This window comes from Uloborus diversus, chromosome 7 (genome assembly GCF_026930045.1).
Source record: "Uloborus diversus isolate 005 chromosome 7, Udiv.v.3.1, whole genome shotgun sequence".
In the NCBI taxonomy this organism is placed as follows: Eukaryota; Metazoa; Arthropoda; class Arachnida; order Araneae; family Uloboridae; genus Uloborus; species Uloborus diversus.
Genome location: NC_072737.1, coordinates 133,328,910 through 133,355,666, shown reverse-complemented (window position 1 = coordinate 133,355,666; position 26,757 = coordinate 133,328,910). Strand labels below are relative to the sequence as shown.

Below are 26,757 nucleotides of genomic sequence, written 5' to 3'. Positions count from 1 at the left end.
CGAGCCAGTTTTTCAGCGACCATTGACCAGACGTTTTCCATTGGTGAGAGATCTGGAGAACGTGCTGGCCAGGGTATCAGTCGAACATTTTCCGTACCAAGGAAAGTCTGCACATTCCCGGCCAGATGCGGTCGTGCATTATCCTGCTGAAACAAAGTTTCGCAGGGCTCGAATAAAGGGTAGTGCCACGGGTCGTTACACATCAGAAATGTAACACCGACTGTTCATAGTGCCGTCAATGCGAACAGAGGGTGACGGAGATGTGTATCCAATGGCACCCCATACCATCACGCCAGGGGATGGGCCAGTATGACGATGGCGAAAGCACGCTGTCAGTGTGCGTTCACCACGATGTCGCCTAACACGAATGCGACCAGCATGATATTGTAAACATAACCTAGATTCATCAAAAAAAAATGAAGTCTCGCCATTGGTACACCAAGGTTTGTCGCTGATCACACCATCGAAGGCGTTCCTGTCTGTGATGCAGCGTCAATGGTAGCAGCAGCCATGGTCTCCGAGGTGACAGTCCATGCTGCTGTAAACGTCGCCGAACTGTTCGTGCAGACACTTGTGGTCTCGCAAATGACCCCATTTCTTGACTCAAAGCTCGTGACGTGGCTGTACGATCCATGAAGGGCATGCGGATAACATGCCTGTCCTCTCGGCTGCTAGTGATTACTGGCCGTTGAGAACCAGCACGATGATCTGTATTACCATCCTGAACCCATCGATTCCATATTTTGCTAACTATCATCGGATCTCGACCGACGGCGAGCAGCAGTACTGCGATAGGAAAAACTGCAAACCTGGTAGGCTACAATTCGACCTCTATCAAAGGCAGAAACGTGCTGGTACGCATTTTTCCTTCTTACACGAGGCATCACAACAATTTTCCAACACGCAGCAACGTTCAAACTGAATTAGCACGTGGGAAAATGTCTGTACAATTTCCTTATTTAAACACATTGTAGGTGTTGCTGCGGGCGCGTGCGCTGTCTAAATGCGCTGAAAAGCTAATCATTTGCATATCACATCATCTTCTTCCTGTCGTTTAAATTTCATGTCTGTACTATGTCGCCTTCTTGGTGTAGCAATTTTAATGGCCAGTAGTGTATATTCATTGAATAAAATCCTCACTTTCCATTCAGAAATCTGTCATGGCCTTGCCCACCGATAGATGGCGCCACAAATGATTTTCCATTTAACACATTATTTTCCTCTTTGGAAAGAACAGTACTTGTCTAGTGGTTAGCATATGAATCTCGTATTCCAGAGGTCTAGGGTTCGATTCCCGGCTTAAGCGATTTAAATTGAACTCATGAATCACGTTCATCAAAAGAAATTAAAAATTAAATAAACAAGTTATTAAAAAAAATTAAAATGTATTAAATAATTATCCCAAATGACGTCATCCGAAAATACCCCTCCTGAAAGTTTTCAAGATGGCGGAAGGGTCACGTGATCATCCAAGAGGGCGGACCACCCTTCCCACTGTTAATTTTTTTTTCCTCCTGCTTGTTCCTATATCGCTGTTGTTACTACTTCTCATCGTATTTTCATCCTAAATTCATCGCCTCGGAACAGCACTGCTCGTATATTGCTCCAAATCTCATCGTATTTTCATCCAAAATTCATCGCCTCGGAACAGCACTGCTCGTATATTGCTCCAAATCTCATCGTATTTTCATCCAAAATTCATCGCCTCGGAACAGCACTACTCGTATATTGCTCTAAATCTCATCGGTATAGGGAGCAAAATTCATCGGATTTCGATGATCGGATTCTACTATTACCGATGAGAATATCGGAGCAATTTCCGATGAAAACTCATCGGAATCCGATCATCGGCCGATCAAAGTTTGATCGGATTTCGATGAACGGCCGATGAGTTGATGCTACTCGGGTAGGGTCTTCAAGCAATAAAAACTTGGTCAACAAAGGATGAACCTCCTTACCAACATTTTGATGTGGTCAGCATGGTCTCTTGCATTTGTTTTCTTACCAATGCATAGATAGAACTATAAACTATTGTCTAAAAATTTAAATAAGATATTCTTCATCTTGTCTTGAGCTCCCCTACACGCGTCTATTCTTTTGAATGATTAAAAAAATGTCGCTTATTTAATTGGGGTACAAAGAAGTTATATAGTGTACAAATCAGAGTTTTTCTTCTTCATTTGAAGATACACATCTTTTGCATTTACTTTAAATTATCTATTATAGTAAAAATCAATAGAATATATGAATGAAATCAAGTTTGGTATGGAAATGTATTTGATAAAGCCTTCCTCAAAACAAAACTTTGGTTACAGCTCTGATTAAAATCAATAATTGTTACCTTATATGTATTTTAAATGTGATTAGTTCTGTTCTAATTCTATTCCAATCTAGTGCTTTAGTTTTTTACAAGTACTAAGTTAAATAAAATTGAAATTTTCAATTCAAGAACAGTTTGATGGTTCTTGTTTTAGGAGACCTAAATATTATTTCTTTCTTTTGCACTTTTATTCACCAGTGTTTTTCTTGTGCTATGTACTCTCAATTTCCTTATAAAATTTGATTGATTGTAGCAAGACATTTATTAAATGTTTTCAAATTTTGATATTGAGGACTCAGACTATAATGAGATAATTGCAAAAATCTGTGTGCAACCACAAAAATTTTGATTTCTGACCTGAAAATGCCTTGTGCAATAGGAGTTTCTGGCCCTTGTATGCATCGTAAACAAGTTCTCTAATGTCTCCATCTTTGTGGAATATGCCCCGGGCCTTATGTTGTCTCACAGTTCGCACATTACTAGCGCCAACACTGGACCTGAAACTGGATATGTGTTTGGTATTTGCATAAGGTGAACAAATTCACAATCTCAGAACAAAAGAAATTTCTTCAACTAGTAGCATAAGTTACGAAAAAGCCAATTTCAGTGGATTGTAAAGCCAGCCACCATTGCAGCTGTGCCAACTGAAATGTTTTGCATTCATTTATATATTACAACTTTTCTCATTTTTTAAACTTTACATATTATCTTTTAAAAGTAAAAATGATCCGGTTACGATAAAAAAATCTGAAATTGTGTTATATTTGTTTAGGTTCTTCAAACATTTTATATAAATATAACAACAGAGACAAGTATTCCATTTATAAAGGTAAAACCACTATTAGTAAAAGAAGGGAAAGAAAAAGTTATATCAGAATTCGAGATTGATATATTAGACAAAGATTCATCTGTAAGTATACTTTTGTGAGCAATCTATTACTTATAAATGTTTGCATAAATACAAGGCTCTATTTTTAGTTAATTTTGGACATCCAATGAGCTATTTGTTGATATGGAGTTTCTTGTAAAGAAAGGGAAAAGAAATTGAAACCATTCATAGACGCCTCGTGGGGGGGGGGGGGGGGGCAAGTGGGCAACCGCCTCTAACTACCAAAAGTAAAGGAGCCTTGCCCCCTCAATTTTCAGAGTTAACAAACGATTGAGAAAATATTTCTTACAAGGTTAATCAATTTATGTCACGAAAGAAAAATCTAGTTTTTATAATCCGAAATAACTAGGCTTTTATCATATTATTATATCATGACAATTAAAACAGAACTTCAGATTAAAAGGAGGTCTATGTTGGTAAACCGTTTTTTGAGGTCAAATCTCGAATGTTTAGAGGTTATTTAATCAATGAGGTTAAAACCCAATATTTGCCCTATTTCAAAAGGAAAATCAGCTCTAGGGGTGCAACCCCTACTCCTCTCTCTTGATCCCTCCCCCCCCCCCACTTTTATACTGCACTAGTCACTTATGAAACGAGTATTACATTATAATAAAATTTTATTTATGTAGTCATTTGAGAACACATAAATTGCTGTTAGATATGTATCATTTTAATGTTTCTAAAAAAAGTTAAATACAATTTAAAGAATTATTATAGTGTTAAGTAAGCAAATTTTATTGAATGCCTAGGAATGTGGTGGTATCACCATGGTTTTAGAATCCCAGCCTTCTTTACCTTCTAAATAAATAAATGGCACTTTTCTGGATGCTTACTTCAACTCCATAAATTAAACTTTAATATAATTACTATTTATTACTACAATGATACAAAATATTTTTTGTCTGTAATTTTTGTTATAAAGAAAATAAGTGGTAACGAACCGTCATTTATTAATATTTTTTAAGTTGTTAAATATTATTTGCACACATGGTTATTAAAAAGAAGGATGTGTATTATTGGGCTCGACAAGTAAGCTAAAGCTAACAGTGTATGCCATTTCAAAAATAAAATTTACAGCATCTGCACCCTAACTGGTAATTAAGGAGTAAGTGTGTAAAAGTTGATGGTGTTAAAGATTTTTAATTGAAGCGGTTGCTTATTATGCAGTATATCCTTAAAGCAGGGGTTCTCAAAATTTTCTGACTTGTGGCACCCTTGAAAAGAATTAGAATTTGTTCACGGCACCCTAGTCTATCTTTATTAAATACATTTACGGATCAAAATTCCCTTTGGGGTTTGGAAGCCTTATTGAAACAATATATTACAAAATGCAGCAATAATGCTGACTTTACTGAAGAACAAACTTGTTCCAGTTTTGTTTTCGAAATGTTTGATATAAAGACCTCTCGTATTGTGTTCTAAAGTCTAATTCTTGTTTCACTTACTGTAACAAATTGCAATCAATCTTGGAAAATGTGGTTGTGATCTTATAGTGTAAATCTTACAAATCATGGTTGTCCCTAGGACACCAACTCATGATTTTTGATGCAATAACGTAAAAGAAATATCTTGGAGTTAGATCCAGAGAGCATGGTGGCCACAAAAGAAAGCTATTGTTGCTTTTAAAACTTCCTCAAAACCAACGACTAGGAAACTCGTTATTGAGGAAATGGGAAACTTATGTCAGATAATGGAGGATGCAACATCTTGTGGGGAAAAGGTATGACCATTGATCGTGACAGAAGAATTAGTCTAAAGACTTGATATCTGCTGCACAAAATGTTCAAATATCGAACATTTGAAAAAAAAAAAAAAAAACTTGTACAGTTTCTTTCTTTAGTAAAGTCGATGTCGTTGGTGTATTGGTAAATGTTTCTTTAATAAGCCTTCTAGGCCTTGGAGGGAATTGCCACAAAAACCGTACACTTTGCGGCCGCCAATTCTTGCGGCACCCAGTTTGAAAACACCTGTCTTAAAGTGGTCTCCCAGGTATCAACATTAAAACAACATTTTCTTTATTCTTTTTACAGAGCACAGATGTGTTAATACAAGTTGTTGAATCACCAGCTCATGGTGCTCTTAAGTATTGGAACGGATCAGCCATACAAAATTTTACTTTTGATGACATTAAACATGGCAATATAGTATATTTTTCATGATGATTCAGATGTTCTACTTGATAACTTCAAGTTTATTGTGTTTGATGGTATGAACTTGGAATTTACTCTTGAGATGGATGATAGAAATATCACCAGTAATGAGCCAGTTGTAAGTATTTAAGTAGTATTATTTTTTTTAAGTAATTGTTTTTGCTTAAATATTTAGGTTTTTACTGGTTGTACTTTTCTTATGCACTTTCAAAATAAAGTTATTCATCCATTTATTAGTTTAGCAATATTCATAACTAAGTTAGGTAAAAGAAAATGCATTAGTTGAGTAGTAAAAAATTGTATTATTCCTTTAAAAGCATGATTACAATTTTGATTATATGCTGCTAGCTCCAGATTGAAGTTAAATTGAAATTTACTGTCGAAAATTCTAAGATTAAAAGAAAAAAAAATGCTTGTATGACTTATTTGTACACAAGAAAAAAAGTTAAAGAAAAATCTCTTAAAAATCAAATTGAAAAAAGAAAAAAGAAAATATTGATTTTTTTTTTAAACCTTTGAATGACACATTATTTTTCAGTAACAGAATAATGACACACATCATGTAAAAATTGAATCTCACATTGTCATCAAAAATTTAAATGATCAAACTTTATGGACAAAAAATAATTTGAAACATTTGGAATTTAAAGTTATACTCCATAGATTATTTTGTAGTTCGATTCTTTTTCTAAAAGTATTTTTTTTAGTGATACAGGTAATATCTAACAATGAGGGGTTGATTTGGTGATATTTCCCCTCCAAAACTCTGATTTTTTTTCTTTTATGACCATAGAAAAAAGAGCTACAGCTATATCCCCTTCTAAAATGTAACTTTATCTCCTTACAAAACTTTTTTCTGGATATGTAATATCAAATATGCCATAAATTTTGATATATTTTAATGTTCTGTCTGTTATTAAAGACTGCAAACGGAGACTAGTGTCTAGATTAACATAATAGCCAAGCCAAAATTTACTAATTACTGGAAAAGAAAGTAGAAGAAATATCACATTTTTTGGCTATTTAAATTATCCTTCAATATTTATTCTTCATCTGTTCTTACTAGTTTATTTGTTTTTAGCTTCGCTTTTGTATGTACTATAATAGATTAAGTATTTTTTGTCAATATTAATAGTATTGTGCATACATTTTATAGAAAACAAAGTCTTAGATTTGAGCGATTGATATGCAATTTTAAAAGAAGTTCCACGCTCAAACCATCTTTTACTGGTTTCTACTTTATGAACACACGTTGAAATCAACAACATTGCAGACTGTCTTTAAACTTGTTTCAAAATTTAAAAAAAAAGTATTAGTGAGAATTTCTTTTTACTTCTACTATTTTTGCACTTTAACCAACTCAAGTAAAGAACTTTGTTTTTTTTTTCCTCTTCAGCTTTATTTTGATTCATTTTATTTGACTTTTAAACAGGCATTTCCGATTAAAATAATACCTGTCGATGATGCTGTTCCAATACTCGTAAATAACAAAGGGCTTCAAATAACAAATAAAAATCAAAAGAAGGTGAGAGGGAAAACTTACTTTTTGCATGCTAAAACATTATTTTTAGAATTTGAATGCAATAAATTTCATTTATTTTTCCAAAATATTTTAATCAGAATGTTGCTGCAATTAGTAAGGATATTCTTTGGGTACAAGATACAGATACTGAGAATGAGAAGATTGTGTATACAATAACTGTTCAACCTCAGCATGGTTTCTTAGAATTATCAACCAAACCTGGCGGAAAAGTTTCAAATTTCACCCAAAGTAATTATTTTTTGTGTTAAATGTATCTCACTTAAACGAATGTGAAAAAATGTTATGATATGTGTAAGTATTATAACACATATAACTATTGTGTCTTAAGGTTTCATGCATGAGTTTTTTTTTTTTTTTTCCAGTACTCAACTTCTAATATGGAGTTAAAAGGCTTTTCAACCAAATTCAAGTTTCATTCATTTATAGAAATGTAAAACTGATTTTTAAAATAGTCTCCAGATTGTATGAAATGTTTTTATGCATTTTAAAAATATTGATCCGAACACACTAGTTACGTTCGCATAGGGCTACTGGTTAACTGCAATTGGTTGATCACATGACAGCTAATGACATCTATGGTGACACTGTGCAGCAAAAAAAAAAAAAAAACACCTTAAAAATGCTTCTGACACATTGTCGGCTGGTTTTTTATGTAAAATGACCCCCTGAATCCGAATATGACCTCCGTTTCCCCCTATACATACCAATTTTTTTTAAAGACCCAACAAGATTTTTTCAATTTCCTTAGTTTTAGAGCAATTATTATTATTATTTCCTTTTGGGAGTTAAAGGAGCTTTATATTAACTACTAACATAGTTTTCACGGGCAAGAGAGGTTCAAAGTTAAATATCATGGACACTGAGAGTGAAAGTGGGAACTTGGGTGGTATACCCTCCGAAAATATTAGAAGAAAAATCACAAAAAACGATCTTTTTATTCTGATTTTTTAAAAAAGATGTTTTCATAAAAAATTTCGGTGTAGAAGGAGAGTATAAGACTCGCTTCTATTGCTCCCATGTCGAAAAAAATGTTTGAGGTGTAAAAAAAAAATTAAAAAAACTATTTTGTGAATGTTGCACGTTGCATACGAGTTGAATAGCAGGTCTTCATTCAAAAAGACATTCTTCTGGCTGATTCTTATGTAAAATGATCCCTTGTTCCCAAATATGACCACCTTCCCCCCATCACGCCCCCCCCCCTTGTTAGAACTTCCCACCCCTCCTCTGATTCAAAACCATTTTTTTTTTAAATTTGGATGGGAAAACCTAGAAACGAATCCTGTACTGTCAGAAAGGAATGTTAAAAAATATCTTTTTGAAAAAAAAAAGTTGAATTTAAAAAAAAATTGGTTTTGCTGATTTTTGAAATATTTAGGGGGTGGATACTCCCTCCCCCAAGTCTCCCTTTTTGTTATCAGTGTTCATGATTTTGAACTTTGAGCCTTTCTTTGAATCCTCCAAAACAATGTTAGCGGTTATTATAATGCTCCTCCCCCCCCAAAAGAAAGTAATAGATCTAAAATTAAAGAAAATTTAAAAAAAGGGAGGGGGGGTTACAAAAATCGAGACATGTAGGGGGAAAAAGAGATCATATTCAGATTCAGAGGATCAATTTGCAGAAGAATCAGCCGGAATAGCCTCGGAAGCATTTGAGTGATTTTTTTTTTGCTGTAAAGTGTGTTTTGGGGAGGGGGATGCCCCCCAAGTTTTATTTTTTGCTACATATTCACAAGATTTTGAGCTTTGCACATCTCTACTCATTTAGAATAATGTTTACAGTTATATTGTAATGCTCTTTTCCTCCTCCAAATTAAAAAAAAAGGCTCTGAAAACAGAAGAGGAGAGGGGGAGGTTCTAAAAAGAGGGCATGCTGAGGGGAAAGGTGGTCGTATTTGGAAACAAGGGGCCATTTTACATAAGAATCAGGCAGAAGAATGTCTTTTTGAATGAAGACCTGCAATTCAACTTGTATGCAATGTGCGACATTCACATGATAGTTTTTTTAAAAAATTTTTTACATTGCAAAAATGTTTTTGGACATGGGAGTCATTTAGAAGCAAGTCTTATACTCTCGTTCTGCACCAAAAGTTTTTTTTACATCTTTTTTAAAAAAACAGAATAAAAAAATTGTTTTTTGTGGTTTTTCTAATATTTGGGGTGGGGAGTGGGATACCCCCAAGTCCCCCCCTTTTGCTATCAATGTCCATGATCTTAAACTTTGAACCTCTCTTGCCCACCAAAACTATGTTAGCAGTTAATATAAACTTCCAAAAAAAAAAGGTACATATAGAGGGAAAACGGAGGTCATATTCGGATTCAGGGGGTCATTTTATATAAGAATCAGCTGACGAAATGTCAGAAGCATTTTGAAGGTTTTTTTTTTTTTTTCAGCACAGTGTTATTAATCGGTTGGTTATTGTTCACCAACCGATGCTCCATTGTACGCTTTTGGTTAATAACATGGTTACTTGCACAAACGAATAATGTGCAGATAAAAAATGCTTATTATTGGTCAAAAATGTCACGGGGTTCAATCAACTAATCAACTAGCTTAAATTGCAGCTATTAGGGTCACTGTAGCCTGATTGGTAAGGTGTCGGACTCCTGACCGGATGGTCCCAGGTTCGATCCTTGCTGGTCAAAGATCCACCATCTTCATTAATGGTGATTGGGGGACGTTAAATATGCTTATGGTCACTAAGTTCTCCAGGTGAAACAGTACCTCTGGGGGTGCTGGACCAAGGATTGTTCAGTTTCTGGTCCAGTGCTGTCTTCAGGATCCCGTCCAACTGGTTAAGCCATAAATAGCGGTAGGTACAGGCGACTCTGGAGTAAAATGTGAGAAGGTGAAGCTATTAGAATGACTTCAGAAACAACCAGCTAACTATTAGCTCTATTAGAACCCGCCTGGTTAGTCACAGGTTAACCGCAGTCGACTGGTAGCTCAATGCAGATGTAACCACACAATTTTTTCATATCGTACATCATTGTAAGACATATTCAAATAATTATCATTCTTGATTTTATAGATGATATCGAGAAAAATCTGTTGCAGTATGTTTTCCTTGATGATAATGTGAAGGTTACAGAAGATAAATTTATATTTTCATTTGAAGATTCAAAACCAATTAGAGTGGTCAATAACATTTTTTCAATTACTTGGATTCGCATCAAGTTCAGCTCATTCCATATTAATTGTTCTGAAGTAGATGGACTTCTAGAAATTCCTGTTAAAAGATATGGAAACTTATATGTGGTAAATTGTTTGCTTTCTTTCAAAAATTTCTTTCTATTCCATAGAAATATTTAATTATTTATTTATTTTTTGTAGAATTTCACTGTGCAATGTCAATTGGAGGTGAATTTATCGAAGAAATATGCTATTGTTCCTATTACTAATGAAGTAAGATTTTGTTTTCAATGAATTGTATTTTCATTTGATAAGAACGCCCCCCCGCTCCCTTTTTAAAGCTATCATTTAATTTAAAGATAGGAATAAGTAAATGCTTAAGAATTTTTTTTTTTTTTAACTTTTAGGTACTAGTAATTTTATTTTTTTCAAAATGTAGCTTGAAGCAAAAAAATAACTTGCTTGAGTATTGTTATGATTTAATAGAAATAAAAGATGTGTTTTTTGTTTAAAAGAAATACATTACTTCAATCATGGCTGCTCTGGATGTCGTACACTCCTTTGTTGCAGCCATGCACCAAAACACAAAAGTATCTTAACATAAATTACGGTAATATGTAACTATAGTAATGATATGATGCTGCCAAATCAGATTGCAAAACTTGTGATTTTAAGTTTAAGTATAGCAGAGATGATGGCCGAAATTAATGTGCTTATGCTTATAGGCAGTTACAATTGCTGAAATTTGTGGAAACAAAGAGGACGTTTCTTCCATTATTATAAGTTGGTACTTAGTTCGGAGCATTGAAACTTTTGGCATCTGTGAATGCATGAATTTTTTCACTTATTTTCGGATGTCATTTGACAAACATTTACTTTTAAAACAATAAAGTAAAGGGGGGAAAATATTAATTGGATTTTCTTTCACTTGATATACACAACCAAAAAGTACACACAGACACAAAGACAAAGTTCAGAGCAGATGTTATAACTTCGTGAATTTTTCTAGTTTTCTTTATTTCAATCGTTAACAGATTTTTTTAAAAGTTACAAAATTTAAAGCCTTTTCTTGTTTTGTGAGTTTTAACATTAATAAAAATAAATGCTTGTAGAATTTTTATGTATCAATTTATAAAAAACGTTGTTTGAAAGAATTTGTTGTACAGTTACTTTTTCAAGCTACACTTGATGTTTAGGGAAATTCTAACAAACGCTTCTGAAAAAAATTTATTGTGTCTATGAAAAGACCAATATTTAACAGCATTTCTAAGCTTAATACTTGATGCTTTTTTTTGTTGTTGTATGTTTTGTATGTTTTATTAACAGATTCACTTTGAAAATGGGGTAAAAGAAAAAGATTGTGTTTTTGAACTGCTTGATAATTCTGAATTTGAAGGCAAAAAACAGTATAGTATTTCCTTAATTTCTACTATGGCATTTTATGGTAATCCAAGTGTTGCAGTTATAGACATTTATGATAATGAAGACGGTGAGTAATTTTGCATTTTGTGTTTTGAAATGATTAAAAAAATCACGTTTTAGGAAAAATATTCTGTATTTACTTTTTAATTAAAATTTAACATGCAATGAAATTAATGAACTAATTTTGCTGAAATCAAACAAAAAGAATGTTGGAGCAAGTTTTTGTCTGACATGAGTTTGTTAGATAGTTACTGATAAAATTAGTTAGCTGAGTTAATCAGAATGAGAAATAAATGAAAAAAAAAATATGTATTTTAATGCAAGTGAGTTTGATTGATAGTGCTATTTTAATTATTATAAGGAATCCACTTAGTAACCTGTTATTTACTTTATGCGTTTTACTATAGAAAACTTAAAAATGTGTAGTTTATACTTGGTTAGATTTGAGTCAGATGTTCCTCCATTCATATGCTTTTGTCTTGTGCCTTGATGCAAAAAGGGGTTTTGTGCATCAAAAAAGCATGTGTACCCAATAAGTTTCCATTTCTTTGCTTTATTGGTGCTGTTTCATATCAACTTCTGTCCTTAGGTGAGACAAGGAAAAGGATTAAAAATAAGTATTTTGAAATTTTAAAAATAAATAAAACTTCCCTAAGTAATGACAATAAAGTAAATATTTCTCTTATTTTTTCGAAATATGGGAGAGAAAGGCTTTTGTATCCCTTTATGATAACCATTTAGAGTTTTTTCACAGAAGAAAAAGTGGTTTTTTTTTTACGAGTGTTATCCAAAAAAAAATAAAAAAAGAAAAAAGAAACTAACAGGTGCAATATGAAAAATCATTTTCTTATCCATGTATTTCTCCCATTTTAGCCTACTTTCCCAGTGAAAGTCAGAAAAAGAAGAAAAAAGCATGAAAGAAGGCTTAGTGCATCTTAAAAATATTGCAAAAAACAAAAAATAGTCAAAAATAAATAAAATAATTAAATAAATATCGAAAAATTAAAAATTGGAAAGTAGGGTATTGAGATGGGGGAAAATGTCTGTCGGTCTGTCTGTCCTCCCTAATAACTTTTGAATGAATAGTCCAATTTTTTTGTTCAAAAGATCTTGGTGAGAACACCTCATTCCTATATTTTACTTTTTGGTTTGAACTATTTTTTGTTCAATTTTGAACAGTTCAAAAAAATTTTACATTAGCGCCTACAGGGAAGTTCAATGCAATTCCGAACTGTGAGGCGAATTTGCTTCAAACAAACTTTGTAGGAAAAAGCTTTTGATGAAAAACTTGTACATAAAATATCTTTTTGATCCGAACAATTTTCCCTTCAATTTTGAACAGTACAAATCCCTTAACATTAGCGCCTACGGGGAAACTGAAAATCCATGTAGATTCCGTACTTGAAGGCAGATTTATTTCAAACAAATTTTGTTAGAAATAGCTCTTGACAACAAACTCTAGACTGGGACTCCAAGCAGCTGACTCCGACTCCTGTGCCTAACAATTAGTCAAACTCCAACTCCCTGATTTGGACTTTGACTTCGTAGCTTTGGCAAAAATTTATACAAGGAGGAAAAATGATTGACTCTTGATTCTTGGATACTCGACTTCGACTCCTTTATTCCAAAATGAGATTACATCCGACTCTGCAGCCATGTTTTTAACTGTGAAATAATTATTGTTAATATGACTTGTTTTTATTTTTACCCTCAAGTTTTAATTTAGACATTCAGTTTTCGGTGGATAAACTCAAAGTCATTTATGTTTCTACATAAAGATATGTGCAGATGATTTTTCGTTTTTGACAGAGAAAATTATTTCTTTAAGTTGACATTTTATTATTTTTGTTCATTTTGGTAAGTGCATTAATTCATTTAAAAAATATTTTTGGCAACGGGGAAAAAATTTTTTTTTTTTTTGATGTGATGTTTTATTTTAATGAGTTTATTAATTTTAATAATTTTTTTTTGTTTTGAAAGCGGTTAAAGAATTTTTTTTTAATGGAAAAAAGTGTATTAGCTGCTTTGTTTAAAAGATGCTGCTACTTTATTTGTTCGTTTAGTTATTTATTTTTTTTTACGCATCTAATTTTTTAGTTGTGTAAGGCATATTTTATTTCTAGAAATCAGCTTAAAATATTAAAAAATTATGTTTGAAACAATTTGCGATTTTAGCTGTTTTTGAGAATATTAAAGAAAGTAGTATGGGTATACGTGAAAGTAAGCTAGTTTAGTTTTAGACGGATCTTCTTGTTTTTATTGAAATATACCCCTTGAAATCTTTCATCACATTTCAGCAAGGGTGAATCCAGAAACTTTCCAAGGGAGGGGGCAATTGAATTTTTTGCATGCTCTTTACTACAAATCCTGGTTTACAAATGTTTTGTGCTTCATTTCTAAAACATTTCCAGGGGAGTGTCCCAAACCTCTCTTCCCATAATTTTAACATTATCAAAGATCATCTAAAATTGCATTTTTAGAACTTCAATACCAAAATATACCAGTGGAAAGTCCCTCAAGGAAGCGGCGATCGCCCCATTGCCCCTCATATCCATCCTTGCAATTCAGCTATAACATTCTTTGTTCACAAATCTTCATTCTATATGAGAAACCAAAATCATAATTCTTTTTCAAGAAGAAATCACTTATTAACTTTTTACTTTGTATTTCTGCAGTATTTATTCCATTCTATTGATTCATTTTCTTTAAAATGAAATGTAATCTATTACTTTATCTTTTTCAGAACCCTTTTTAAGTTTCAAAGAATCTTTATTCTATGTCAATGAAAGTAACTCTTACTATGATTTTACTGTCACACGTAAAGGTATGTCAAAATTTAGAATATCACTATTTTAGTATAACACTTTGAGTTTAATCTTGAAGTTATTTTTTCTCTGCACCTTTAAAGTAATTGAACCTTGCATACTTTTGTCTGTAACATCAGCTTTATTGTCACTTGCAAATGTGAAACTTCTTGACTTCATTTTGTAGCAAAAATTAAATATTTTCTTCCAGCAGCAACTAGTCCAAACAATGCCAACAGCAATGATTTTGGTGATGTTATGAGACCATTGGTGTATTTTATGATCATTGAAGTATAAATGAAATTTAGAAACTAGACTATTGATAGTTGGATAAAATGTGAAATGAATGTTCAAAACTTTCAATAAATGGAAGAAAAAAGTTTGTATGAGAAGTATGAACTGTACTATTTTTTTCTGCCATTTATTAATGTCTAATCAAGCAAACAAAATTTATTTTCAGTTGATATTAAATAGATTCTTTTACAACATTCAAAAAACTTTCTGTCAAACTCTTTGTTGGTACTGTCTTTTATTTGTGTGTTAGATATACTATATATTTAGATTTATATAATACAGTAGAGGTCTTGAAAATCCGAGGTAATTGGGGCTCACGCTACCTAGGATTACTGAAAATTTGGATTATCCAAAAAATTCTTTGCGACTAATATTTTATTACATGAGCATGAAACCATTAATGCATTCTGAACTCCCTGAATTTTAAATAAAATTTAGAAACGAAACAGTTGTTAATTGAATAAAATGTGACAGGAGCTTTCAATACTTTTAATAAAAGGAAGCAAAAAGTTTGTACTAAAAGTATGAACTGGGCTAAATTGTTTTCTCTGCCATTTATTAATGTCTAATCTAGCTCTTAAAATGTATTTTCAATTGGTATCTAATACATTCAAAAAATCTTATACATTCTAAAAAACTTTTTGTCAAACTTTTAGTTTGTATTGCCTTTTATTTGTGTGTTTAATATACAGTTGAACCTGCATATATCGAACTTCCACATATCAAAATTTTCTATATATCAAAGTCCCAGCAAATTTCCATGTCCATTATATAGAAAAATTGTTTCTATATGTCGAAAAGATCTCTTTATATTGAAAAAAAAAAAATCAAGACATTTGAAGAATTTTTTTTTCTACTTTAGACTGTCTCATGAAAAATGGAGGTTATGGGAGAAAATTATGTTTACTAAAGGTCACTAGGATTCTGGGCTTGAGGGGTGTGTAGATAGGTCGCTGTTTCATTCTTAAATTCCCTCAAGTTTATTAGAAATCTTATTTATAACCAATAATACAGTAAAATCCCTTTCAAGTTATCCTATTGTCTGTTGATTATCATTCTTAGTCTTTTTAGCTTTAGTGAAATATCATTCCAGAAGATAAGTAGATTGATTTTTTACTTTTCTCTCGATTACATTGTCGAAACAAAAATCCCTTAATGTTGCGGATCAAGTTGAATTGCCGAAGAATGAAGATGTATGAAGGCGCAAAAATGTCATTTCTGGTAAATTTAGTATTTCCCCTAGCAGAGTTCCTGCTATTATGAGAAATAGCAAAACCGTAATCAAAGTACTGAAATTTGCAGAAAACTCACTCAAAAACAAGAAACTGTATTACAATTTGCGAAAATCAGCTTTAATTTTATTGTTTTAGGAGATTTTTATGATAAACAAAGGTTGTTTCTATTATCGAATTTTTTCCCGACAATTTGCTACTCGATATATGGAGGTCCGACTGTATTTGTATAAGTGTGTGTGTGTGTCAAAATTGCTATTTTATTAATACTTTGATCACTTGTATGTGCATAAAATATCTATAAAGTGTTCTAAAGTTTTTATCCTTTAAGTGTAATGTTTTTATTTCTTCCATAGGTGATACTACTAAAGAATTAAGCGCAATGTGCAGCACTTCTGATATTTCGGCTCGTGGTAGTAGTGATTTAAGGTTAACATCTGGGACTGATTATATAAGCCGTGCAATTTCTTACGAATCCTTTATCACTTTTCATCCTGGTGAAACTGAAGTATCTTGCAAAGTGAAGGTGATTTCCATTGTTCAATCATAAGCATATCAAGCTGTCATCTTTTTCTTCTTGAAAATCCCCTATGCTGTACTTTTGAAGTTTTCCACCTTGTGTGAAAATATTGCTTAAACTATTTGATAATTTTATTAACTTATCAAACTCTAATATGAATGTTCACAAAAGTTTTTTTTTTAAAACTTTTAATGTTTTTCAACTGATGATTCCTTCAACCTTTTTTATAGCAGAAAAAACTAAGCATAAATTTATGATCTCCACAGTTTTTTCTAACATTTGGTGCAAAAATTTTAAACTTTTTTTAAATGAAAAAGATGAGTTTTGCTAGTTGATGCTAAAACTAAATATTTGTGAGTTATTGAAAGAACAAAATGGTAACAATCAAATTTAAAAATCATTTTATGCGCATGTTCCGTGTCAATTTTTTTTCTCACGTAGTTTGTTCAAAACTAGTCAGCCTGTTAAATCAGGTTTTATAAAACATTCAAATTTTCACGTAGGCTCTGTTCAAAATTTTTGGACTGTCAAAAAAAAAAAAACTTTAAATCCCAAGATAAAATCTGGCACTGATGACCTTTTTTTGTAATATTTTATTTATTTGTTAATTTTTTGGAGGAGGGGAGGGGGGTCATCCTTTAGCATTCAAAATTCAGAATCTGTTTTTACATACAGTTGGCTCTCTGTTTAACAACTTTCAAGGGATCACCAAAAATCTTCTTTAAATAGAATGCTTTCAAAACTAAAGCGGACCTTCTGGGACCGTGAAAAGCCGTCGTTAAATAGAGAAAGTCGTTAAATAGAGCATCCTTAAACAGAAAGCCAACTGTACTTTCTAAAATTTTGCATTTTAACCTTTTTGTCATCCTTTCGTTGAATTCACAATTCAATTTTTTGAATAGATTGTTGATGATAGCATTTATGAAGGAGATGAAGAATTCCAGTTGATACTGTCAAACCCTCATCCAATTGGTAGACTTCAAAATCCTACAAAAGCAACAGTGATCATATGGGGATTTAATGACGGTAAAAGATATTGAAAATTGACTCTACAAAAGCTGTTGTTGTTTCTCCTTTTTTTAATTTTTAATTTAAGTGATATGCTTTCTGAATTTATATGCTTTTTGAATTTGATATGGTTCATTTCTTTTTCTTTTTATATGCATTTTAATCAAAGTGCAAAGTTTTTTGTTATGTGTTAATTGTCCTTTCCTTTTGTAATTGTATTTCATAATTTTAAGTAATCATTTGTTGACCTCAAATTTCTTACTTCTCCTTCTCCTTACAGTATGCAAATTTTATCATTCTTCAATAGTATGCACCTACAATTGAACTTAATTTAGGTTAATGTAGAGGAACTAAAAAGAAAAATCAATATATCAATCCATTATATTTCAAGGATCTTTCATTAAAATTTGATTTAGCAGTGTACTTAAATAAAATAAAGAATAATGAATTAATTTTTAAATGTAAAAATCCCTGTTACTGTTCACTGAAAATATCACATTTCACTGCACATGTAATTCAACATATGATGTCATTGTTTGTTTGAAACTTTTCAGTTCATTCATTTAATGCATTGATATACAGTGAAGAGCACTGTTTAAACGTTTTTCTTTTATACATTTTTATCAATTATACATTTTTAAAATTGGTCCCTGCAAAGTCTAATACACATTAACCTATACCTATTATATGTTTGTACGCTGTTTTCATGCAGTAACTTCAAAAACGTATAAATGGTGCTTCACTGTATTTAAATCCAAAAAACTGAACACAGCAAAAATGTCTTCCTTTTTTTTCTCAATACATACCTCTTGCTCCTGCAAACCATGAAACTTAGTGCTGTTTTGGAATCCATTGTTAATGTTTTTTTCTATGGATTTCAGCATTTCATGAAATGTGCCTCAGCAGCCTAGTTTTAAATGCGCCACAAACAACATTTATCATTTTAGTGAAGGAACATAAGGTTAACTCAAATTTCTGTGCTGAAAATGCTATCTCACGCATGTCTTTATGCACTGAAGTCGCTCCTTATCAACTTTAGAAAGTTATTCATATTCTTTTATCAGAATCCTCATTTTGTGTGTGCACTGTGTTAACATTATGCAGTTTAATGTTTAAATGTAGTAATATTAAATATTTAAATTAAAATGTATGCAATAATGAACCAGTTTAGATCTTTCCAACATTATTTTCTGTTTTCATTAACTAACTGGTCCCAAATGAATCAAAAGTAATATCTGAGGCTACTCTTTCCACTTTCTTGAGTTTCCTTTGCTTCACACACACTTTTGTATGTACATATTTAAGCGAGAGCATTAGAATGATGAAAGGTTCAAGCTATCTTATTGTTTGAGTATAAAGAACAAATGAAAGAGTGCAAAAAGTCTGTTACAAATTTGTTTCTGAGCATAGGCGGCTTGTGTGGGGGGGGGGGGGGAAGCAACCACCCCCTCATTTTCAAAAATAAAGGGGTCTTGCCCCTTCACTTTTCAGAGTTGAAAATTAGTGGTCAATTGAAAAACGTTTTTTTATATAGTAGATTTATTTATTTCATGAAAATAAAAATTAAAAACTACAAATAAATGAACTTTTCTCATCTTATTTCGTAAAAATAGAACTTTGAATAGGAAGGGGGGAGTCTATGGTGCCTATTTGTCTCGATTTTTGAGACCATATTCCAAATTTTTTGGAGATCTTAGCATCAGTAATGATAAAAGCCTTAAATATAGTTCAATTTTACAAAAAAAAAGAAAAAAGATCAAAAGGGGGGGGGGGACAGCTTTAGGGGCCACGCCCCCTAACCCCACACACTTTTTTTGACCCCCCACTTTTTTGGTGCATCAGCCACCAGTGTTTCTGAAAATCAAGTATTCAATGAAACTTCTATAATTTAAAATAATTTTTGAATGAGAAAAATATAGTAGACAGACAGATTCAAGATACTGACTTTTGTAGCACAATAATGTTAGACCTCATAAATTAACTCCTGCTATTTATTAGCTTGCAAAGTTTTCTGTTTCTGTTTTGCACCATTTTCTCCAAATTTATGACTTGCTGCATTTTTTTTTCGTTTCCAAATTTTAGTTGTATGTCAAAGAAATGAAAAATGTTGCAAACCGTGACACGTTAACTGACTTATTAGAAAATCTTCATCAGACCATGCTTAACAAATGTACTTTTAAGTGTGAAACTTACTCTCTGCAGTTGTGTATATTTATTGATTAATCATTTTTTTCTTACCAAAGCAGAAAATATTCACATTTCAAACTAAATATTTTTTGTCATAATGTTCATTACCCAGAATCAAACCAGTGTTTTTTTTTTTTTTTTTTTTTTTTTGTGTGTGTGTGATCAGAATTGAAGATTTGTACTTTTAAGCTGAAATGTTTTTGGGAACATTCATTCCATCAAAAATCTATAATTAAAGACATGAAGCTGACTATGCTTTCTCCAAATTACCTGGACCAACCTCAGTTTTGTTGGAAAATATTTTGAAGTTAAACATTAAAATGCTTTTCCAATACATCTTTTGGAATGTGCATAATTTATACTTTAAAAATAATTTAAATCTTGCTGCGTGCATATGATATTAATAATTTGTTTATTATAGAAAAAATTGTAATTTGGGCAATTTTCTCTTTTGTTTTTCAGCTAGCTATGTGAATATAGAAATGAAGGAATATAATATTTCTCGAGAGATGAAAAATTTCTCTATTTCCTTAATACGTGAAGGAATAGATTTGTCTCAGCCGTCTTCAGTTAGATGTGGCATTAAGTTATCTATAAGGAAAGAAGAAGAGATAATTTTGTATCATGAAATAAAATTTGAACCATTTCAAACATTATCTGTAAGTTTTAGATGGGTTTTAGCATTTTTTTCTATTTGGTGCAAAGTGTAATTATTAATAAGAAATAATAACAATGTAAAAAAAGCAAAAAAAAAAAAAAAAAAGAAAGAAAGAAAGAAATTGCAAGAAACCATACCTCAATAATATTACTAAAACTAAATCCTTATCACTTTTTCAAAGTATTACTAATAAAAAATAGTTATTGTTTTGGGTGTTCAGACTAAACTATCAAACTTACCACCACTAAATTTTTCATTTAGATATTCGTTGGAGCTGCATGTACTTTGGGAATCACTGCTGTTTAAAAAATTATAACAATAAAAAAATTCAAGTAAATTAACAACGCAATTTGGATACTAGTCTTTATTTCATTAATTACATCTCTTTCGGATTCCAAAAATTTTCTTTGCAATCATATTTTGTGTTATATTTTTTTCACATAAAAGTCCCAAACTAACTTATACAGCTAGGTGACACACTACAGTGGGTTATGTTTTGGGAGAGAATAAATAAATAACGAAAATGAATATTTATCGACTATTAAAACAAATTTCGCACAGGGTCGCTAAACTCTAAGTACGCCCCTGCTGCTAGGAAATAAAACCAAAATTGTTGCGATGAATAAAAATTTAAAAACTACAATTTTTGAGCGTTCTCCAAGAACCTACCCGCTTTGAGCCACCCTCCTTTATTCATACTTAAAAAAAAAAAGCTTCAAAATTTGCCGCCCCTAAATCTGTCGCCCTAGGCAGCCGCCGAGGTTGCCTATTCCAAGAGCCAGGCCTGGTCCCATTTTAATTGCCATTCCATTGCCTGAATTCTATTACAACAAAATTTCCATTGTAATAAACAACTACAACAAGATTTTACTGTAATAGCATTAGTAGTTGTGTAGCATAGGCTTTGTAAGCCTGATATTTACTAAGATCTAATTTTTAGTGTATTATTTTATTTTCTATTTATAATTTTCAAACTTTTTTTTCTTCTTAATAGAAATGTCCTGTTGAATTTTCAAGTCACCTCAACAATTCTGACATTTCTGAAAGCTTCTCAATTTTTCTTGAAAATCCAATTGACTGCCTGCTAGGCCCTAAAAATAATCTCACAATTCATGTTAATAAAGAAAAACATGGTAAGTAATAACTAGTTATAATATATATATATATACATATATATTCATCTCCAGAAAACGTAATTTTTGAACGCAAATCTTTTTCAACTTCGAAACCTTTTATTTTCTTTTTTTTCATTCTTACATGAAAATGTTACCTACTAGAAGTAACCATAAACAATGGCTCAACTAAGTTCCAATTATTTTATGCATAAATAAAAAATAAAAATAAATAAATAAAAAAAAATGCCTTGTTCCACGGAAATAAAAAAAAAGGAAAAAAAACTTTTAATATTTAAAAATTGAGGCCAGTCTCAATTTAATATCAAAGTAATAATTTTGTTAATTATGCAAACAATAAGCTATTTTACTGATTAATGGGAATCTAATATTAAGCTCTCTTAATTAAAGTACTGCTTAATTAGAAGTTTCAAATGCATGTTAAAAAATAGTATTTAGTAATTTTCAGGATATACTGGCAGTTTATAATTTTGATAAAATGCCTATTATTGTTGTATTTCCCCTCCATCATTTATTTTCACCTCAGAAATATTGACATTAATAAGGTCTGTCACGGAGGTGAGGAATTTTCCATTAATATAGGCCTCATAAATACATTTTTCAAGGAAATTTTTTTTCTTCATTGCTACTATCTGCACATGTTAAACATATGAAAACATGTTCACTCCTTTTTTTACATTAATTTACATCCCTGAAATTCAAGTTCACGGAGGTGAAAAGTCAGAATAACCACAGTAAGTTTTTAACCCGTTCGGGATAGCAGTCGGCAGAAGATAGCACTCCCTCAGGACGGCAGCTGTTACATGCTGACTGTGCGCACAGGCCGGGGCAATTTCTCCCGCTAAGCCTAATACGCAATTTCGGAAAGTACGCATACATAATAATGGATAAAATGTATACTTTAAGCAGAAATGAAACCATTTTTTAATATATGATAAAATATATCAAAATTTTAATCATAACAAAAAATTGGATGAAAATAATTGATATTTAACAATAAAAATGCAAAATATATTGTTTCTTACAGTAACTAAAAGTGCCAAAATTAAACAATATATTTTCTACAAAACAGGGAAAATATTTGCGCTTAATATTATGAAATACTTGAAGAATATTGTAACAATTAATATTTTAAAGCCGCATGAAAAATTTTAAAGCTCAGATAAAAGCACATTGAGCATTTTACACTCATACGTAGTGTTACGTCTTTTATTCTTTTAGCAAATTACGCTTCTCCATCTAAGTTCTTTGCCTTCTTTTTCAGCGTATCATTTTCGAAAGTAACTACTGTATGAAGAACTCCAGCAAAAATAATTTATAGTTGTTTCAATATGACCCAAAAAATCCATAGATGGATCAGTCATAAATTAAGATATTTCCTCCTCGGAAAGATAAAACGTGTTCACCATGTCTACCAAATGAACATAAAAGTAAAACCCCTTGCTGGAATATCTCCCCTCCAATCCCATTATAAATGGAACTGAAACTAGAAAGAGCCACTTTAAAATTAGTATACGTTTCCCTTCTCACTTGCGAGCACATGTTTATATTTTCTTTCTCGAAATCCAATAAATCACAGACACTTGACAGACCCCATTCTGACGTCAGACAGAGAAATACTAATGCAGGAGAGCAATCATTTAAATGGAACATGGATAAGTAACGCCATCTAATAGTAAACATTTTGTTCCAAATCTAAAATGCAGAAAAGCGTCATTAGGCCCTCTGCGTACTACTTACTGTAATGCATGGATGCATTTTTCTCTCTGAAGAACCACCTAGCGCTGACGCAAAGACGCGTCGTTCGTCCCGAACGGGTTAAAGCAAAATCAATCTTCTTGTTTTTCGATAAAAATCTCACAACTTCAGCAATAGCTGAAAATAAACAAGAGGTCTCCCTTGTATCATGGAAAATAAAATTTGATGTCATTACTGCCATGTGTTAACGAGGATTGGCATTTTGCGTTTAGCTAATGGATGAGGAATTTATTGTGTAACATGACTCCTTGTTCTACTGAAACGAACTAAAACACACTATTAAAAAATTAAATAAACTTAAACAATTAATATTTGAGACTCTTGTGAAAGGAATGATCAATAAATAAGTATATACCGTATTTTCGGGAATAAGCGCCGCATCGTAATATATTTTCAAAGAAAAAAGTTTTTTAATGTATGCGCCGCACCCGGTGTAAGCGCCGCACCTTCCATAAGCGCGCACGCAGCATTAAACAACTTAAAAGTACAATCAGTAGTAAAGAAAGCTGGATTAAATGTAAATAAAAATATATTTTTATTTATCGTTAGTATTTTTAATTAACAATAATGAAATATTTTTAAAAATCCCTATTTTGCATTTTTTGTCTTCGGCATCCCTCGATTGGCCATCACTTTGGATGGTTAATTTATCCGATTTCCAACAGCAAACGCATCTCCCGTCAATGCCAAACTCTCTGGCAGCAAAACGATTTCCAATTGCTTCTGCCTTTATTACCTTAAATTTAAAAGCTGCAGTATAACTTTTCAATTGCTTAGGAGCCATTTCAAAAGCAACTCTGAAACAATTTCGTAAAAAAGATAAGCCAAGAACGCACGAACGACAGCAAAAGATGCAACAAGACGATGTGAGTGAATAATAAAATTAGAGCTAGGAGACAAGTTTCCCATTAGGTTGCTTGACCAAGCAACCAATTTTTGTGAGGGAGGTGGTAAATTCCTTTTACAAAATGGACATCCACCTGTCTATCTTACTAGTACTTTTGCTCCCTCCTCTACCTGACCCCTTCGCTCCGACGCGATAAGGCTTGCTTGCCCACGTATATCAGCGTTTCTCTCTTCAGTGAAACACGTGCAATCGCTGACTCACCTTCCCTCCCCCCTCTTTGCTTTAATTGTCGCCCAAGGTTGAAGAATTTCCTGACCCCTTCGCCACGCCGCGATAAGGCTTGCTCGCCCACGTGGATCAGCGTTTCTCTGCTCAGTGAAACACGTGCAATCGCTGACTCACCTTCCCTCCCCCTCTTTGCTTTACTTGTCGCCCAAGGTCGAAGGATTTCCTGTCCCTTCGCTCCGACGCGATAAGGCTTGCTCCCGCACGTGTATCAGCATTTTTCTCCTCAGTGAAACAAGTGCAATCGCTGACTCACCTTCCCTTCCCCCCTCTTTGCTTTACTTGTCGCTCAAGGGCGAAGGATTTCACAAAATGAAAGCAAACGATGTGGTGCCATATGTTAGCAGCATTTTCAATTTTTTTTAACTTGAAAAAAACTGTATCCGCCGCACCCGTTATAAGCGCCGCATCGGCAATTCTTTTACTTTTTTTCTTGTATGCGCCGCGCCGCTTATTCCCGAAAATACGGTACTTTTAATTAAACAAGTTATTAAGCAACATAAACAGTCACACAAGGTGTGTGACATGCCACGCAAGTGAGAATACATGTTGTGAACCAAAAATATACTAAAATAAAAAATATTATTAAAAAATGTTGGCAGGTTTAAATAGATATATTTTTGATGAAAATAATAATTGTTAAGTGCATTGTTCCTTTGCGTTTTTACTGTAAAAGGCGTGTGACAGAAAAGTTACGCTTTTTGAAGAATGATCCATATAGATATACATAATATTGAAATTTTGAATTTCAGTGGAAAGAAAGCTGTTTATTTGCACTGTTGCCTTTTATACTCAATAAAATTTTGTTAAACGTATTTTATTTTTACAAATGAAACTGAGCCTTTTAGGCTTATATTTTAGCTTTCTGATTAGCTCTGAAATGCATGCTACATTAGTTGATATTACGAAAATAAGAATTAAAAGATTACACAACTGAAATTTTTCATACCTTTGTATACCCCAAAACAAATTACTTCTCCTGGCATTGTAAGTAGTAAAAGATGAAAATTCAATCATGAATTCTCAAAAGGTATCGTATATGTATTTGGCAAAAACTTAAAACTGAATTTCAGAATGCTTACCTAGCTGTATATCATTTTTGAAAGCCTGAGGCAGGTTTACGCACTATGTGACAATAATCTTGTGATCTCATTTGTTGTATAGTATGAAATTGAAATGAATGATGATTATCTCTAATCTATTTTAAAGGAGTAATAAAAATTAAAATAGGACTACAAAATTTTTATTTATCAATTGTTTTGGGTTTTTTTTTTTGCTTTGTGATTTTTACTATGATAAAAACCATTTATAAGGTTTTAAACAATAACAAGCATAATACGAATTCTATTTATGTAGTCTATGCTTTCAAAACTGTAAATAGTTTTATATGTTGTTTAAGTTTTTTCTTACCTGGTATTAATTATTTTTTATTTAAGGACATGCAAAACTTAAGGAAAAAATTCTATCTTATAGCTCCTGTGCTAGAATTTGGTGCTGATCATATTGTAGTGAAAGAAACTGATGGCTATGTCAGAATTCCTATTCTCAAAACTGGCGATCTTGATCAAAATTCTACGGTAATTTGTGTTACTGAGGATGGCACAGCGAAAGCAAGGGATGATTATGAAGAAAGATATCAAAATAGAAAGCTGTCATTGATTCATATAAATTCTAAGGAGGCAGTAAGTGCTTTTAAAGCAGTAAAATATCTAAATCAGATAATTTTGTCTCATGCAATTTAGACTAGAATTTTGAAGCAACATTTTGAACAATAATTCTTTATTACTTAAAAGATTATTGCTATAGAGCAGGAGTGCTCAAAGCCCAACCTTTTTTTTCACCTGAGAGCCGTGCCTCATATTGAAATTATTCTCTCTGGTCAGCCAAAATACATGTAATTTTTTTTTTTTTAAATCTTAATAGCATTGGAAAGGAAGAAAGGGAAAGAACTACAAAACAAAAATTTTTGTTTTTTATATTTGATGCTTATTTTATTAATGTGACATTTACACCTGTTTCTCAAAAATTATATGAATATTTGGCTCCAAATTTGTGACCTTTTCACAAATTTAGAGCCCATCAAAGTGTTTCTAATCGAGGTTTTTTGATTTGTAACGCTGAACAAAAGAACAGGCCTTATGGTTCAGCTTTGCTTGAAGCATGTGGCTCGTGGGTATAGGTTGGTCGCCGCATAGGGTTTAAGCATTTTCATTTTTTAATATTTAAAGAAACTTTTATTTAGATTGTGTTTAACATACCAACAGGGTTAAATATAAATTTAATCGGTCAAATAATGCACGTTTTGTTTACATAAACGTACATTGCATTTTTCTTTAAGCTCTGCATAGTCATGCTGGAGACATACTTATCTTGTACAAGATATTCTACTTACAGATTTTATGCTTGAACTAGTCACCAAAGCGGCTAGATTAACCGTCTTCGGTGCCTGATTCGATCCATTTATGATTTTACTTAGACTAATTTGTGTTTCCAAGATAGAAATATTTTGAAATCAGTTTGCATATTTTGAATAATTTGAATCACTATTGCTCATTTAATTTAAAGATACTTTATTTA

The 26,757-nt window shown here is 32.1% G+C and overlaps 1 protein-coding gene across 1 annotated transcript in view; it reads left to right on the top strand.

Moving 5' to 3' along the window:
* The first annotated feature begins 7,754 nt into the window (after window positions 1-7,754).
* Window positions 7,755-26,757, top strand: part of LOC129226891 (extracellular matrix organizing protein FRAS1-like) — a 53,836-nt gene continuing 34,833 nt past the window's right edge. The window contains exons 1-10 of the mRNA XM_054861520.1: window positions 7,755-7,788; window positions 9,932-10,158; window positions 10,234-10,305; window positions 11,359-11,521; window positions 14,198-14,278; window positions 16,141-16,310; window positions 17,207-17,330; window positions 19,962-20,158; window positions 21,152-21,290; window positions 25,654-25,862. Of these exons, the coding sequence (XP_054717495.1) occupies window positions 7,755-7,788; window positions 9,932-10,158; window positions 10,234-10,305; window positions 11,359-11,521; window positions 14,198-14,278; window positions 16,141-16,310; window positions 17,207-17,330; window positions 19,962-20,158; window positions 21,152-21,290; window positions 25,654-25,862 (1,416 nt within the window). The remainder of the gene's footprint in view (window positions 7,789-9,931; window positions 10,159-10,233; window positions 10,306-11,358; window positions 11,522-14,197; window positions 14,279-16,140; window positions 16,311-17,206; window positions 17,331-19,961; window positions 20,159-21,151; window positions 21,291-25,653; window positions 25,863-26,757) is intronic.